General features: G+C 46.2%; 1 protein-coding gene across 1 annotated transcript; it reads right to left on the reverse strand.

Moving 5' to 3' along the window:
• Positions 1-4304: 4304 nt before the first annotated feature.
• Positions 4305-11443, reverse strand: Edn1 (endothelin 1). The gene is made up of 5 exons (XM_052729107.1): positions 10802-11443; positions 8992-9160; positions 7558-7716; positions 7288-7401; positions 4305-5848 (listed from the first exon to the last, which is right to left on the reverse strand). The coding sequence occupies exons 1-5, from the start codon at positions 10863-10865 to the stop codon at positions 5746-5748; spliced, it is 609 nt and encodes a 202-aa protein (XP_052585067.1). The 5' UTR covers positions 10866-11443; the 3' UTR covers positions 4305-5745.
• Positions 11444-13599: the final 2156 nt, after the last annotated feature.

The raw sequence follows: 13599 nt of genomic DNA on the forward strand, positions 1-13599 counted from the left end.
ATGGAGGCATTTCCTCAACTGAGGCTCCTTCCTCTGATGACTTTAGCTTGTGTCAAGTTGACACACAAAACCAACCGGTACAGTTTCTCAGAAGAAAAAGGAGACCTCACAACATTTCTACTTCTACCAAATGATCCCACAGTATGAGCAAGGGTAGCATGCTCAATAAGAGGGACAGCCATGAAGCTGAGAGGCCTCTGACTTTTGTGAATACTGAGACAGTAGCATGCGACTCAGTGATACTGGAAAAGACAACGACATACACAGGGACATGACAGTTAGATTACTAAGCTTACAAAATGTTGAAATTATTTCATCCTGGTTGATCAAAAGTCATAAGAGTAGCCGGGCGGTGGTGGCGCATGCCTTTAATCCCAGCACTCGGGAGGCAGAGCCAGGCGGATGTCTGTGAGTTCGAGGCCAGCCTGGGCTACCAAGTGAGTTCCAGGAAAGGCGCAAAGCTGCACAGAGAAACCCTGTCTCGAAAACCCAAAAAAAAAAAAAAAGTCATAGGAGTAAACATTCTAGAAATTTCACATGGAGACCAACTATAACACGAATTCTAATTGGTCTTAATAAAAACCCAGAGCCAGATATTGGGGTAAATGCTGAATGATCAGAGCAACAAAGGAATAAACCTCTCACTTCACTAACTCCTCAGCCGAAAAGGCTGAGCTCCTCTCTCCTCCCACCTTATATTCCTTTTCTCTGCCCAGCCATATCACTTACTGTCTCAGCCTCCCTAGTGCTGGGATTAAAGGCTTGTATGCCTTCCAAGTACTGGAAGCAAAGGCATGAGATCCAAAGTGCTGGGATTAAAGGTGTGTGCCACTACTACCTAGCCTCTATGGCTAACTAGAGGCTGGCTTTGCCCTCTGATCTTCAGGCAAACTTTATTTGTTAAAGCACAAACAAAATATCACCACAACTAGCCCTTCCCTTAGATCACATGCTCTGTTCATGATTCAACAGCTACAGACTTCATACCTGGTCCAACTGGAGTTCACTTGGGGCCTGCCCTACAGTTTGTCCTAATCCAATGCCAGTAATAGCTCAATACTGTACATAACATCCCTGAATACTTTCACAGCAATTTGAGCAGAGGAGGCCTGGCCTTCCTTAGAATATGAAAAAGAAGAATACAGAAATAAGACATTCAGAGCTAGCAAAACTATTTTCAGACTCCTGAAGGGCTATGTCCTGAGATATCAGCATCCTGTCACAGTTGGATTACATCCTTTCCATCATTCAGTATCACCTTCTCTTTGCTTTACCAGGTGGTACCAGTCCTATCTCTCGGCCGAGCATTTGAAGGACATGGTACTCCTAACCGCGGTATTCATCACTGAAGTTTCTTCCATGTCTTGGCTTCATGGACAATAGTAGTTAATAAAGCCATCTGTGACACCAGGGTTGGTGGTGGGTATTGGCCATTACAGCGAATGTTCTGCCCACTGTGCTTTGAAATGATGGGAATGAGGCAGCAAAGTACCACGTGATGGAATGCTCATAAAGAAGTTCAGGGTATGTATGGAACGTTGATTTTTGCAAAGAGAATGATTACAAACTAATTCCACTTATGGCTCACTCACAAACCAGACATAAGCTCACTTTCTCCCTGCCTTAGGAGTAAGAAAACCTTCTGATCTAGAAAAGCTTACAGAAAAAAAAAAAAGGGGGGGGGGATACTGAGATTGACTATTCCTGTTTGTCTCAGGTCTTTGGATACGTCAACCTCACATTCAATAGGTTTGTCTCCTTGACTGTCAATGGAGTAGTATAGCACTAAAACGACTATGGTGGGAAGGGGGCTCACAGGTGGAGGGAAGTGAGAATGCTGTGGGAAGCCAAGTTCTCTCCAAATTACATGACTGTGAAACCTAGAAGGCCACGGAGAGTTCCATGCAATACACCCCTCCTGAACCTCAGACTAGGAGCCCCAGAATGGCATATGTACAAATGAATGAATTCCACTGAGAACAAGTTGTGGTACATGTTGAGAATTTGGGCTTAAAAACAGTATTTTCAAGACTTTAGACACAGGTAGAAGATAAACACCGCCTAGTATTATAGAGTGAACGTTGGCTCACGAAAATAATTCCCTTTCACTCATATGAGTTTCATTTGATAAATAAATTTAAAGGTGATAATTGAAAGTTTCTCTGGCTACACATTTCATGATGCAATGAAACTTACAGACTTCTCAATGTCCTCCCCACCCTACCCCACCCCACCCCATCCCTTGGCACATGCTTCTTTCCTTTTTCTGTAGTACCAGGAATTCAGGACCCGCTATGGGAGCTAGACAAATGCTCTCCCAGAGAGCCCCAGCTCCAGCTGGGTCAGCTAACTTTATCTGGGAGGCTGCCAGGTGACACTTTCCTGGAGACCCTGCTTTTCCCCTCCGTCCCCCGCCCCTGCACTCAGAACCCCCTTCTAAGATTCCCTTGGGTGTCTCTTCCCGGTGACCTCCAGGGGCCTCAGGGTCAAACAGCCTGCTCTGTGGTGCTCAAGCCTGTGAGCTTTGGAAACGCCTTTCCTTGCTGTGTGACATCAGTTCACTTCCCTCTCTGGGTCTCTGCTTTCTTTTCTTTCAAAAAAAAAAAGTTCTGATGATGTTAGCCAGCCTCTCTCTAAGGGAACTCTAGTTGAATATAATCCCCCCGACCCCACTGGTGTGCTCTGGAGGACCACACGTGGAATGAAAACCAGTGGTTTTCATCACCAAAGAAGCTAATCCCTGGGGAAAGGGAAGTACTCATTAGTGGGATTCTCTGTCCCTGCTTCTGTCAAAGGTCACCACTTCCTGCCCAGGCTGTGCTCTCCTTTGGAGTCCTGAGATTAAAGCCCCGGTGGATTCTTAAAAGTGAAGAGAGAAATCTGTCCTGAGTGCACTTCCAGAAAGCACGCTTTTTCTGGAAAACTGGGAGGAAGTACAAGACCATCCTATTAGCTCAGCTCTCAGGCCTACAGGAATTTTGAATACAGCTAAACCCAAAAGTGCCTCTGTGCGCCGGAAAAGAATAAGCTGCCTGTGAACTTCCCAACTTCTTTTACAGCTGATCCACATCCCAGAGAGGGGCTGCTTCATGTCTTTCTGTTTCTTGCCAGTTTCTGAAACAGAAATCATAGAGCAAAAGAACATAAGAGTTTAACTGATTAAAAATGACAGCTCAATCACTCCAGGTACAGCCTTCTCTGAACTGTTTTATTCAGCGGCTTCTCCCTTCCCAGCTACCTCTTACACATATTAGACTCCATTCTCTAAACTCTGGCCTTCGTTTTCTTACCACCTGAGCACCTCCATCTTTGACTTTTTCTTGAAACTATTAAAAAAGAAGAAAGAAACCACTCATTCAGTGGTTTAGGGAGCTCCTGAGCCAGAGGGTTGAATGGTTTGCTCTACATGAAAATGTAGCCAAGTTTAGGCCAAGTACCTTGTGGAAGTAGCTGGGGCTTTGGGAGTCCCCCATGAGAGTCATACAGTAGCAAGCAACTTCATCAGGTGAAGCAAAATACCTGTACACACACACACACACACACACACACACACACACACACACACACACACACACTTCTCCCATATACCTGAGACTGCTTAAAATGCTAATAATTTAGTAGGGGATGAAAAAGAATTGCAGGCAACTGCCCAGGACGTTGGCCATGCAGGCCAGAAGACTGTCATTTGACATCTCCCTATGATGTCTCTGTTAGGACAACAGTAATCACTAAGAACTAATGTTTCTTAAATGCTGAGCGTTCCTTCAGCCTCTATTAGAGAAAGACAATGAAGGTTCTAGAAGCCCATCTAGCTCCTACAAGTCTTTGCTGATATGACCATTTACAACACTGTTTCTCCCAGTAGTTGGCAAAGCCAGAGAAGAGAAAGCCGGGGGTGGGGGGGGCGGGGGAGGTGGGGGGGTGGCGGGGTGGCGGGGGGTGGTGTCTTCAGATAAGCTCCTGGTGTCTCTACTTCTGGGACACTCAGCCAGTCTGAGCTTGGAAGAAGCAACAGTTCTCAGTGTACCTCAATGAACAAAATACTGACTCTGGGCACATAAAAGGCACTGGCGGCCTCCACGGAGCAAGCTCTTATTGCAGCCCCTGGGGTTAGGAGCTGTGTATAGGTGCATATGTTGGAGGATCATCTTTCCATCACTTCCTCCAGCCCAGTACTATGGAGAAAGCACCTCTCACCACACCATCAGCTTAAATTGTCCGGTGCTGCCTAATGGCCAGAGAAGCAAGGTTAATGGACCACCTCCCTGGGGATATCTCAGGTAAAGGAGAAGCAGAGACTATACTCCATAGGAAGACAGGACTTAAAGCTTTTATTTTGTGTTCCTTAACACAATCCAAAAGCACTGTTGTATATACAAATGCATATATTAGTAACTATCAAATATCATCTTTATAGTTATTTCCTTCATATTATATGACCTTGCAAGGACAAATATCCATAAAAGCAATTTTTAAGAAACGTATCAGTTTCCTTTTTTAATCAAGCCAACATCCTACTTTCTTTCTAATTTCAGTCTTCCTAGAAAGCCAGCTTTAACCATTTCCCTCCAGGATTATCACTTCTTAGGGTTTTCAGAAATAATTCACAAATAAGTACAGTAGGGAAAAATATTTATTTTCTAAAATCATTACCTTGACAGGCAAAACAAAGCATGTTCTCAATTTCATTCAGAAATACATTTAAAAAAATACATAGACCAATATGGCCTGCCCAGACATATATTCAACATGGTAAATATAAGGAATAAATTGTTTGAATATAAATATCTATAAAAAAATAAGTACATCAAAATTCAATCTAACCCTTTCCATTAGCCAGTTACATACAGGAACAAACTTTTACTGCTCTTTAGCACAACCAGCTTTCAAGATCTTTCACAAACAACTCTATACCATTGTGTTTCCCAAGGTCAAGGGCAGGGGCTGGATTCTGTCATCCTCTTTCTCATAGATCAGGGCTAGCAGATTAGCATGGAAATGTTTCATCTACTACTGACTGACAGATTGGCCTAGATGAGGTGAGGATTCAGTATAGCGAATGGGGAGCCTGGTGGCAGGAGAGGAAGGCATCTAGGGAGGCAATAATTAAAGGTGGGCTATATATGACAGTGCAGTAAGGTGAGGTAGACTCATATTCATGAAACACATCCTAATGTACAGTAGTAACAGTTGCTTTGAGTTTTGCATTTTACAACTTGGAAAAAAAAAGTCTTTGTCCTTTTTTTCTTCCTTTTTTTTTTTTAACTCAAGTGTTTGTCCTTCGAGTATGTTTTCAATTTGTGCATTCCTCAGAAAATTTTTGCATGGACTTTGGAGTTTCTCCCTGAAATGTGCCAGGCGCCTGAGTCAGACACAAACACTCCCTACGGACTTTCTGCAGAAACTCCACCCTGGTGTGGAATCTCCTTCCTCTCTGGATGATGCCACCCTAGAATGTCATCATGTCTCTGCTCTCCGAGAGGTCCACTGGCATTCCCAAATAGCAAGAAGGGGAGAAAAGCAGTCACTACCAGCAGAGGCAAATAAAGACAGGTTAGGGAACATCTCAACCTTTCTTGGAATGTTTAGAACAAGGATGCTGGTCCGCTGCCAGTCTGAAACAAGAAATTGTGGGAGCGGGACGGATGCTCTTGCTGAGAACCCAGCCAGCATGGAGAGTGCAGAGTTGGCCATGGGCTTGCTCTATGGATGGGCTGGCTTCCAGAACACAGGGAAGCTCCGTAGTCAGTGCGCTCGGTTGTGTGTCAACCTCTGGTCTCGATAGAGCTCAGCTTTCAACTTTGCAACACGAAAAGATGTCTTGATGCTATTGCTGATGGCCTCCAACCTATCAAATCAAGAAAAGGAACAAATAAATGCTATTGAAACACACCCACAGAGAAAGAAAAGAAATCACTCCTTGGCTAAACAAACACCTAAATTTAGAATTTGGCACAAATACGTTAAGTCTAGTTCCTAGCCTTTTATACCAGGTGTGACAGTATGTTACTCTTTGATAAATCCTCAGGCAGTAGCTACGAGGACTGTGAATAAACCCTGCCATTTATGCTTAGTACTGCAGAGAGGAATCTTATGAGCAGGTCTGAGAGGAATTAGGTACTCAGTACTATGTTCAAGTAGCTTCAACCTACCCTCTGCTACCCTGGAGAAATGGTACATTGGCACCTTCTAAATCACATAAGAAATGGAAGCTAACATGTGGATGGAGAGAAAATTAGGGAAACTACAGGTAGACCTCTTGAGCAAATACTTGATAACAGCTTTTAAAAAATGTATAATTTAGTTGTGTGTGTATGTGTGTGTGTGTGTGTGTGTGTGTGTGTGTGTGTGTGTGTGCGTGCACACATGCGCTTATGAGAAGAAACAGATGAAGAACTGTAGCATCAATTTAGTAGTTAATATCAGACAAAGTAACAAACTGGTACTGGTCTGTGGCAAGCCACAGGAACTGTGACCTAGCTGAGAGCGAACCCGAGGTGGCCGGTGTGAAGGAAGCTAATTGTGGCTGTCCTGCAGAGGAACAGTAACCAACTCAGTAGTCCCTCCCCACTGCCACACTGGGATCGGAACACTTTGGTCACAGAACACTTTGCCCCTGGATTTCTTGGAGAAGCTTCTGGAGACAGAGCATGTGACAGGTCTGAGCAAGGGTTCCTTACCACCCCCATCCTCTCAGTTTCAAAAAGTTTAGACTTTGGAAGGATCATCAAAAAGCTGCTTGTAGCCCCTCTATGGGGTTGCCCAATCCAGCTCTCTCCCTTGCCACAGGAAGCAGAAGTGGCCTGGCTCTTCAGATTTCCATATTTAAATAATAGTCATGGAATAAACCTGAAAAACAGCATGTTCTAAATCTCACCAACCTTACCTAATGGCTTTATTTTCCTTTGGCCATTTGAATAATTAACTGCTACTTTTTTTGGATAACATATATAAATATTTTAAATGTCTTTTCCTTAACACGATTTTTAGTTTCTCCAGGCAAGCAGAAAATAAAAGAACCGGAGAAGAAAAGATGGGATACACTCAAATGCTGAAGCTGCCTCTCCTCTCCGTGTGGAAGGACCACCTATAGGCCAGTGTGTGCTGAGACACAGTGGGCAGGTGTCTGCACTCACAGCCCAAGTATTTGAGGAGCCCTTTGCTCTTTTAAGTCCACACCCCGTGACGATTGTGTACTGTATGGGAGCCTTTCTCCCACTAGGAAGGACTAGGGACGGGGACATCAGCACTGCTGTCCAGGGCTAGCGGTCACTGTGAGCCTCTTACCTTCTTATTTTTCTTCCTTCCTCCAGCTGCTGATAGATGCACTTCTTTCCCAGCTTGGAACAGGCTTTTCTTTTCTTGAAGTCCTCTAACCCTTTCTGCATGGTATTTTGGGCTCTGTTAAGACACACAGGGAAAACCATTTTAGCAAGCTATGTTGAGACTCACCTTGACTCTCCATGTCTCTGCTGCTGTGGCTAAAGTGAGAAGACAATCTCCTAGGAAGAAGGCCAAGGAGCTGCGCAATTGACAGTTAAAAGGGCTTCCCCTCACCTGAGCTCTTGTCCTGCTTGGCAGAAGTTCCAACACTTCTTGTCTTTTTGGTGAGCACACTGACATCTATTCCCTTGGTCTGTGGCCTTTGTAGAAAGTAAGTCCTTCAAGGAGCGCTTGGACCTGGAAGGGCTGCCCAGTCCATACGGAACAACACGCCTATTAGAGAAAGAGAAAAGGAAAAGATGTTCGCTTAATTAATAGTCTTTCAAATAACACATCCTTTGGACATACAACTCAGGAAGCATTTGGACAGCTCACGATGGGAAAGTGTGGAAGCTATTTGGCTTGTTTGCCCATCAGGAGCCCTCAGTGTATGTTCTCAAAAGGGAGGACACCAGCTTTTTTTTCTGATTCAGTGAAATTCTGTCTCCATACTTAACAATACTTCATTTCTTCTAGACAAAGTTTTGTTTCAGATTACAGCACCTCTGTTTGGGATTCTGCTTTGTGTTTTCTTCCTTTTCTAGTGTGTGATGTGAGTGGAGGGAGGAAGACAGAGGGACCGATGCAAAACCATAACACAAGATTTTCCACCGCAGTCATATGTGGTAATGCTAGACATGCTGCCTGGTAGAGCGAGGCATACTGGACCATCGCTCCTCAAGTTTGGTAAAATCTCATGGCTATGGAGGACTTAGTGTCAAAATGCTATCCAATAACTTGCAATGAGTCCATTTCAGTTCTCACAGCAAGGAACACAATCCTCTCCTTGATAGAACTACTACTAAGGATTAGGTCCACAGCAGTTTGAGTCTGGTTTGGTTTGGAATTTGGCCAGCCATTGTAGACAGAATAAATGTGTTTGTTCTCTCTTATGATTGCTTCTGATGAGTGGACTAGTGTTGGGGGCTGAGGGAAATGGACAGTGTTCTGATCTCTGCCTTGAAATGCAGTTTTCTAAAGACAAGGAGAGAAGCCAGAAGTTCAGGACTCCACTCTAGCCCTGCTACCCGCTTGTTTCTTAACGAGGGACTTCAACATTTGGTTTCTTAGTTTTTTCCATATGTAAAATAAAGGCATCAAAACTCTCTATTACACCACCTCATCTCTCCTCTGGAATAGATGGCAATGTGCCAACTTGGAGAAGTACAGAGTAGACTAGCCTATACCGGATTTATTTGGTCCTGAAAACCCAAGTGAGAGCCTCCTGCTAAGTCCCTCTGTTCCTTTCTTGTCTTGAAAGGCACAGCACCTTCCTACTTGTCCCCTTGATCTGTCCCACAGTAAGTAGCCTGGCTCCCAGTGCCTCAGAAGACCCTCTCCTAGATGGCTAACACTAAGCTGACCTGTCTCAGCATCGTTCCCCTTGGGAGGCGCTTTCTGGTCCTCAGCAATGCTGAAAGCCTGGAGCTCCCCAGAACAGGAACTTCAGCCCCCGAAGCCAGAGCAGTCAACGGATGACTAGAGTTGCAATGCCCTCTAGAGACTCACTCGGGAGTGTTGACCCAGATGATATCCAAGTGGCAGAAGTAGACACACTCCTTGTCCATCAAGGAGGAACAGGAACAACGCTTGGACCTACGGGGTCTCCAGGATGTGCTGGGAGGGGGGCTCTCCCCTCCATTCTCAGCTTGGGTGCTGAGCTCTGCTCCCAAGACAGCTGTGAAGAGAAACAGAGGGTTGATATGGGTCTCTCCTCAGATGTCCAGAGCACCTGCATCATGGTATTCAGGCCAGATCTAGCAGCGCAAATAGAAGCAGACAAGGCATACAACTGCCTTTAGCCAGAAACACAAACAGAAGGAAAGGGCTTTCTTTGTTCTCTGTGCTTAACAGGACTTTACCCTTACCCTGGCTGGCTTTTCCACCTGCAGGGAGATTACACACACACACACACACACACACACACACACACACACACACACACACACACACACACAGAGAGAGAGAGAGAGAGAGAGAGAGAGAGAGAGAGAGAGAGAGAGAGAGAGAGAGCGCTAGGAAAGGACTTGCCAGCCTTTTAAAGATGCTTTGAAGGGGATCCTGTCTGGTAAAATTTTGAGGGAGCCCATGTCTGAGACTTAGGATGGCACAGCTCCCATAGGTTAAACTGGCATGTGACCACAAATAAATAAGACAGACTGCCTCTTCCCAGCTTTGCAGCCACTTCCCTACTCAGGATAACCTTTCCTTTAGGGGTACCCACTACTACTCAGCTTGTGTAGGGGCACAGAGTGGTCTAGATGACATATGGATGCCATTGACATTAGGTAGAAAGCAAGAGCATCCAGCAAATGACTAGACACAAGATAATTAACTTTGTAGTAGTCACTGCAGGTGGGAGACAAGTTGCCACTGAAGGAAGCAAAGATAGAGCGTGGGGACCTAGGGGAATGCTCTGTGGGTTCAGGATTCAGAATCTTTGGGCAGCACTGCTTGCATGAGACTCGACACCTCCCTCTGGCCCGACACAGCATCGCCTCTTTCCATTGAAAATTTAGCCGCGCAGCTTATCTGCCCAATTCTGTTGATTTCAAACGATCAGGCACATTCCAGGGTTTTCATCATCCCTTTGACATCCTTTCTCTTTGGTTAGGGTCATGAAAAGACAGAAAGAGAAAAAAAAAGTGCACTGACCCTAAAAAAATAGGGTGGGAGGGGAGCCAAGCAGATGCACCCACACTGTCTAATTCCTTAAGCAGGCAAGGACAATCCCAGCTCCCCTCCCAGGACAGGTGAGCGCAACAGAAAATAGAGCTCACACTGTTTGAGGATGCCAAAAACCTGCCAAATGAAACCTTAAGTCAATAGTGATAAATTTTAAAGAAAACATGTGCTTCGCCCTGAAACCGCCTGCGGGGTTACTCAGCACACGGTTGATCGGCAGGTGATTTCTCTGCTCACATTGTGCCTGCATGACCTGAATAAAATTCCTGGGCTTTAAGCTGGAGTGTCTAAATATTTTACACATGAACACAGTATCAAGACAGCGTTTGAATAAGCTCCTAAATGCACCGCGTAACCTAAACACACGTATTTCAAATATATCTTTGCCTCAGTTGCAGCTACTCAGCAATATTGCTACAACGCTATTTTGAAGTTATGTGATAGAGCTCGTAGTCGGTTGTAGTCTGTTGTATTTTATTTCCTTCACGGGGACACAGAAGTAATTGAGAGGCACTTGCTGTTCAAGCTGCAGTAATAAAAAAGAAAAAAAAACAGAAAGAAAGAAAAGAAGGGTGGAAAACAGAAGCCAGAACAGCGCTGCGCTGAAGCAGAAAGGTTCGCAAGTGGCGCCTACCTGTTTCTGGAGCTCCTTGGAAAGCCACAAACAGCAGAGAGAAGATCACGGGAAAATAATCCATTCTGCAAAGGGATCAAAAGAAAAAGAAGGAAGGAAAAAAAAAAAACCTCGATTGCAAATGGAAGTCAATGCAAAACGAAGAGGACGGCGTCTGGTCGCTCGGATCGCCTCTGGTAATTGAGATCTCAGCGCAGTCCTCAGCAAGTGGCCCTTTCGCCGGAGCGAAAGCGTCGCGGGCAGCCGGGGAGGCGGTGCACGAGGAAGGCAGCGCAGACCCGGTCGGGCTCGCAGCGCCGGGGCAGGAACGCGTCTGGCTCGGACGGCTCTCGGACGGCTTTTTATATTGAACCCCTATAGAGTGGGGGTAAACAGCTCCGACTTTATTCCAGCCCTAGACAATGTTATTGTGTGATTAGTCACCCACAGGCAACGTGCTGCCGGAGATAAGGCCAGGCTCTAGAGGAAATCACGGCTAACTTCAGAGGCAGACGCCCGCCGTCTGACAATCCAGGGGCAGGGCTAAGCAAAAGAAAACACCCACTAGACAGAGACCTCTGCAAAACCTGCACCGAGCGGCAGCCCGCTTCCCCTTTGCAAGCTGCCAGCCCCAGAGTTCAAGAATCAAGAGGTTCTCCAGGAGAAAAGTCACCCCATTGGAATGAAAAGTATGAAGTACAATTAAATAGATTGTATTGTGAGCGCGGGGGGTGGGGGGTGGGGGAGTGGTGGTCATTGTTCACTTCATTTTCCTTTTATGTCTTTCTGATTTTTAGTCGGGATAAACAAGGGGACGCTCGCCCTCTTTGCTCTTCACTCCCTGGTCGTGGAGGAGCAGATTATTTCGGAAGATTAGCCTACTTTTCCAAGCCCCTTCCCCAAGTCAGTCTTCTCTCTCTCTCTCTCTGTCTCCCTGTCTCTGTCTCTCTGTCTCTCTGTCTGTCTCTCTGTCTCTGTCTCTGTCTCTCTCTCTGTCTCTCTCTCTGTCTCTGTCTCTCTCTGTCTCTCTCTGTCTCTCTCTGTCTCCCTCTGTCTCTGTCTCTGTCTCTCTCTCCCTCCCTCCTAAAGTTCTTTTCATCTTAGGTGAGAAAGATTCCATAGGAGTTAGCGAGGAAGGAAAATTAAATAATAATGATAAGAGAAACAGCAACAATAATAATATGGTTTTGTGAGGCGCATCCTTATTTTCCTAGCATCACTGATTAGAAGTACCCCCCAACACATACCCCACACCCCAATATTTCTTGTGTCCAGCCTCTCCTTGGTAATTGCCTGGCTATTACGACGGATCTTGAGAAATGGCAGGAAATGAACACCAGGGGGCGATGAAGAGCTGCGGGGCTTATGTTTTAGGATAAAACAATTAAAGCCTTGGCTTCTAAATCATTGGAAACAAACTGTGGCCGAGCAGACAGAAGGGCAGACAGAGGGTAGACAGAAGGGCAGAGAAGGGAGCCTCACATACGAACGAGGGGTGACTGCAGGGCATTCCACTATTCCCTTCCCTGGCTTTCCAGAGTGGCCCCGTTCCACTTTGCTTCTTTATTTGGGCAAACGGGTACTCTGTGCATGTTTAGGAAGCTACAAGGGCGATGTGGGGGGGAGGACCTGCCTATGCTAAATAAGTGGATCAGATCATACCTCACCGTTTAATAACGTGTTGACATTTTCCAAACAGTTTCCTGTCTATTTTACCATGAAATATTCCCTTCCCCCGGGTGCCCACGGGTTGTTGAGGTACAGGTGACAACATGCCTTAATGAATAAAGCAAAACACACACAAAATGTGTAGGCCTTTTCAATAAGCTTCCCTTTTCAGGGGAGGAAAGGGAGGACCCCAGAATGCCCATAAGCCTGGAGCAACACACAAGATCCACTCAGAGTGGCTTCTCTATTAAGATTAAATAGGACTGTACCAAGACCCAGGGATGCCACCAGAAAGACCTCTCCTCCATCTCATCTTTTTTACTCCAGTCTCCCCTGGGAGTAGATGCCAATATAGACTCATTTCTAATACTGGACCCACACAGAGAGATTGAATGCAACCATTTCTCCACCTCTACAATCAGAAGGCAGATTTGATAGCAATAGCCAAGCTGTAGACAGGCACATGCTTAGGCCCCTTGACCTCCCTGGAAATCTCAGCAAGGGAGACACACCAGAGCATCAGCTCCCTAGTGAACTCTGTCCCTTATGGGACACTGTACTAAGAGCTGCCACACTGGAGAAGCAGGAACCAGGAAACCTCCCACACCTACACCTGAGGCCCAGGGCCGCTGACTGCTCTCTGCCCCGGCTTTGCTTACCTCAGCCCAACCCCCAGGGTAGCCAAGAAGTGACAGCTACCCCTAGAACTGGGCCCAAACAGGAAGCCAGCTCTGCCCACCCCAGCTCCTCAGAAGACCTGGAGGAGAAGAGAGCTGATGTCACCTTCCCAAAGTCCAAGCTTCCCACCAGCAGGAGAAAGGTAGCTGGGAAACATGCACCCCCGCAATACGCCCCCACCCCCGTCCTCTCCCCACCCTAAACACACACACACACACACACACACACACACACACACACACACACACACATCCTTTCTGACCTCCTGGCCAATTTGGCCAAACACTGTCAACTGTCAGGACCACCACCCTGGAAATGCCCAACCTAGTTCTCAAAGGTATCCTCCAGTGTCTAGCCTGGGCTATCCTTCAGTGCAGGAACCCCTGCAGGTACTAGTGGCCCCAGCATCAAGGGGAGAAGAGAAGCAAGTGGGAACTGCCCAGGTCTTCCTACTGCCCACCCTCCAATTGTCT

Source organism: Peromyscus californicus, unplaced genomic scaffold (assembly GCF_007827085.1).
Source record: "Peromyscus californicus insignis strain IS unplaced genomic scaffold, ASM782708v3 Scaffold_8__1_contigs__length_139910024, whole genome shotgun sequence".
Taxonomy (NCBI): Eukaryota; Metazoa; Chordata; class Mammalia; order Rodentia; family Cricetidae; genus Peromyscus; species Peromyscus californicus.